We start from the raw sequence: 2068 nt of genomic DNA, 5'->3' as shown, positions 1-2068 counted from the left end.
ACTTCATTGCCATTCCTCAATATTTACAAAGATTCTTTAAATAATAACAGCTTTTATGACAGGTGAGCCAAACAACAACAGTTAAACAGCAGACAGGCATGTAGGGTGAACATTTACACCGGGTCGGTACACTCCTTACAACAATCAACTTGGGAGACCAGAAGGGCAGCGTTTGCATAGGGAGACAGCCCAGTGGGCAGGCACGCACAGGAAAGAAGGACACAGGGAAAAGGTAACCACAGGGAGGAAGCGGGAAGAGAGCTGTTGCATTGTGGGGACTGCAGCCAATGTCCAGATACAAAATGTGTATGAGCTGCTGTGTGGAAAATGAATTTGCTCTGTAACTCTCACCCAAGTCACAATAAAAAATAATAACTTAAAGAGAGAGAGAGAGAGAGAGAGAGAGAGCTGTGAATAGGAAACTTGAACTCACAACCATAAGAGTGTCTTTTTACATTTTTAGATTAGGTGAATTTCATAGTAGAGGAAAAATAGAGTGAGCTGACCTGTCTCAATGGACTTCACGATGTTTTCTACAGGAAGTCCATTCTCTGAAGCCAGTTTCACAAACTTCTGATAGTCTTCTTCACTGATATCATTGGTTTTTGCTGCATATCATGGAGGATAAGTAAGGAGAAGACCCGTTAGAAGACTTTCTGAATTTTCATGGGAGATGACCGAACGTGCGATTCACGTCTTCAGCCAGTAAAATTGGGTCGAGTCCAAATATTTAACGTGGCACGGCTTTGTCTTCTCTTAGGACTACTGAGCAAATTCAGGCACCCTAGTGACACAAAGGTTTAGCACTCCACTGTTGACCGAAAGGTGGATGGTTCTAACCCACCCAGCACCTCTCTGGGAGGAGGACGTGGTGATGCATTCCTGTAAAGACGGCAGCCTTGGAGACCCTGGGCCAGTTCTACTCTGTCCCGTGGGGTATCTAGGAGCTGAAACCAACTTCAGGATACCAGACAACAACAATGCTGCCTTGATCCCACTGGGCCCTGGACAGACCCTTCCCCACCGGTGTCATCTGATTGTACATCAGTACCTCGCACTACAGGATGCTACGTCAAAATGTGATTCAATTGAATTCAAAGCTTGAATATTTAATCACTCAGAACTACACAGAAATCCACAGTGTCTCCACAACATTAGGGCCATGGTGGGGTTAGCCAAGCCACAAGGTCAACATGCTTTGCTCATCATTCTGAGGACCTCTGGTGACACTATGGTTAAACACTGGGCTGCGAACCAAAAGGTTGGTGGTTCAAACCAACCCACCAGCTCCACAGCAGAAAGTCCTGGCGACCTGTTGCAGTCGAGAAACACAGCCTAGACATCGAATAAGGAGCAATCTACTTCCGTAGTGATACTGCCTGGGCAACCCAAGGAGGAGTTGCTATGAATCGGGTCCGACTCGACGGCACATAACAACAAGAAGAGGCTTCATATGGGGCGCTCTCGTGGTGCAGTGCGTAGAGCACTTGACTGCTAACCAGAAGGCTGGTGGTTCAAACCAGCCTTTGTCTTGTGGGTCCCTGTGACCTGGGATTGACTCAATGACAGTCAACAATAATAGCAACTGAGGAAATTACAAGCAATTCCTTTATCATCAGAGCTTGAGGATCCCCAAATCACATGCAAGTTCCAGAGCCACCTGAAGGGGGCCTGAGGGACTTCCAAGTCCCCTGCCACGCCAGCTGCCCATTCTGCCTCCTCACCTGGTGTCCTTTGTGTCTCCTCAGGTAACAAGCAACTAGGAGGGGAACTTGCCACCATGCACTGAGACCCCTCATACATGGCGGTAGGAAAAACAACAACAATAACCCTCACTGTGCAATGTGGGAAAGACAAGGTTCGGGCCACGATCGTTACAGATGTGGTTGTACGATGCCAAAGGCACAAATGCTCTCCTTAAGGATTGAATGATATCCTCCAAAAATATGTGTTGTGGTGGGTCTCTCCTCATCCAGAGCAAAGAGGAATGAAGAAAACCAGAGACGCATGGAAATAACTTATCCAAGGGACTGGTAGACCATGCCATCCTCAGCCTGTACCAGGAAGA

The 2068-nt window shown here is 47.2% G+C and overlaps 1 protein-coding gene across 1 annotated transcript in view; it reads right to left on the bottom strand.

Moving 5' to 3' along the window:
• Positions 1-459: 459 nt before the first annotated feature.
• Positions 460-2068, bottom strand: part of LOC103208343 (odorant-binding protein-like) — an 83115-nt gene continuing 81506 nt past the window's right edge. The window contains exons 3-4 of the mRNA XM_007954026.1: positions 845-855; positions 460-608 (exon numbers count right to left, since the gene is read on the bottom strand). Of these exons, the coding sequence (XP_007952217.1) occupies positions 460-608; positions 845-855 (160 nt within the window). The remainder of the gene's footprint in view (positions 609-844; positions 856-2068) is intronic.

Source organism: Orycteropus afer, unplaced genomic scaffold (assembly GCF_000298275.1).
Source record: "Orycteropus afer afer isolate SDZICR_OR568_19922 unplaced genomic scaffold, OryAfe1.0 scaffold00426, whole genome shotgun sequence".
NCBI classification, from domain to species: domain Eukaryota; kingdom Metazoa; phylum Chordata; class Mammalia; order Tubulidentata; family Orycteropodidae; genus Orycteropus; species Orycteropus afer.
Note: the sequence above shows the minus strand (reverse complement) of the source record. Positions and strands in the feature narration are given on the sequence as shown.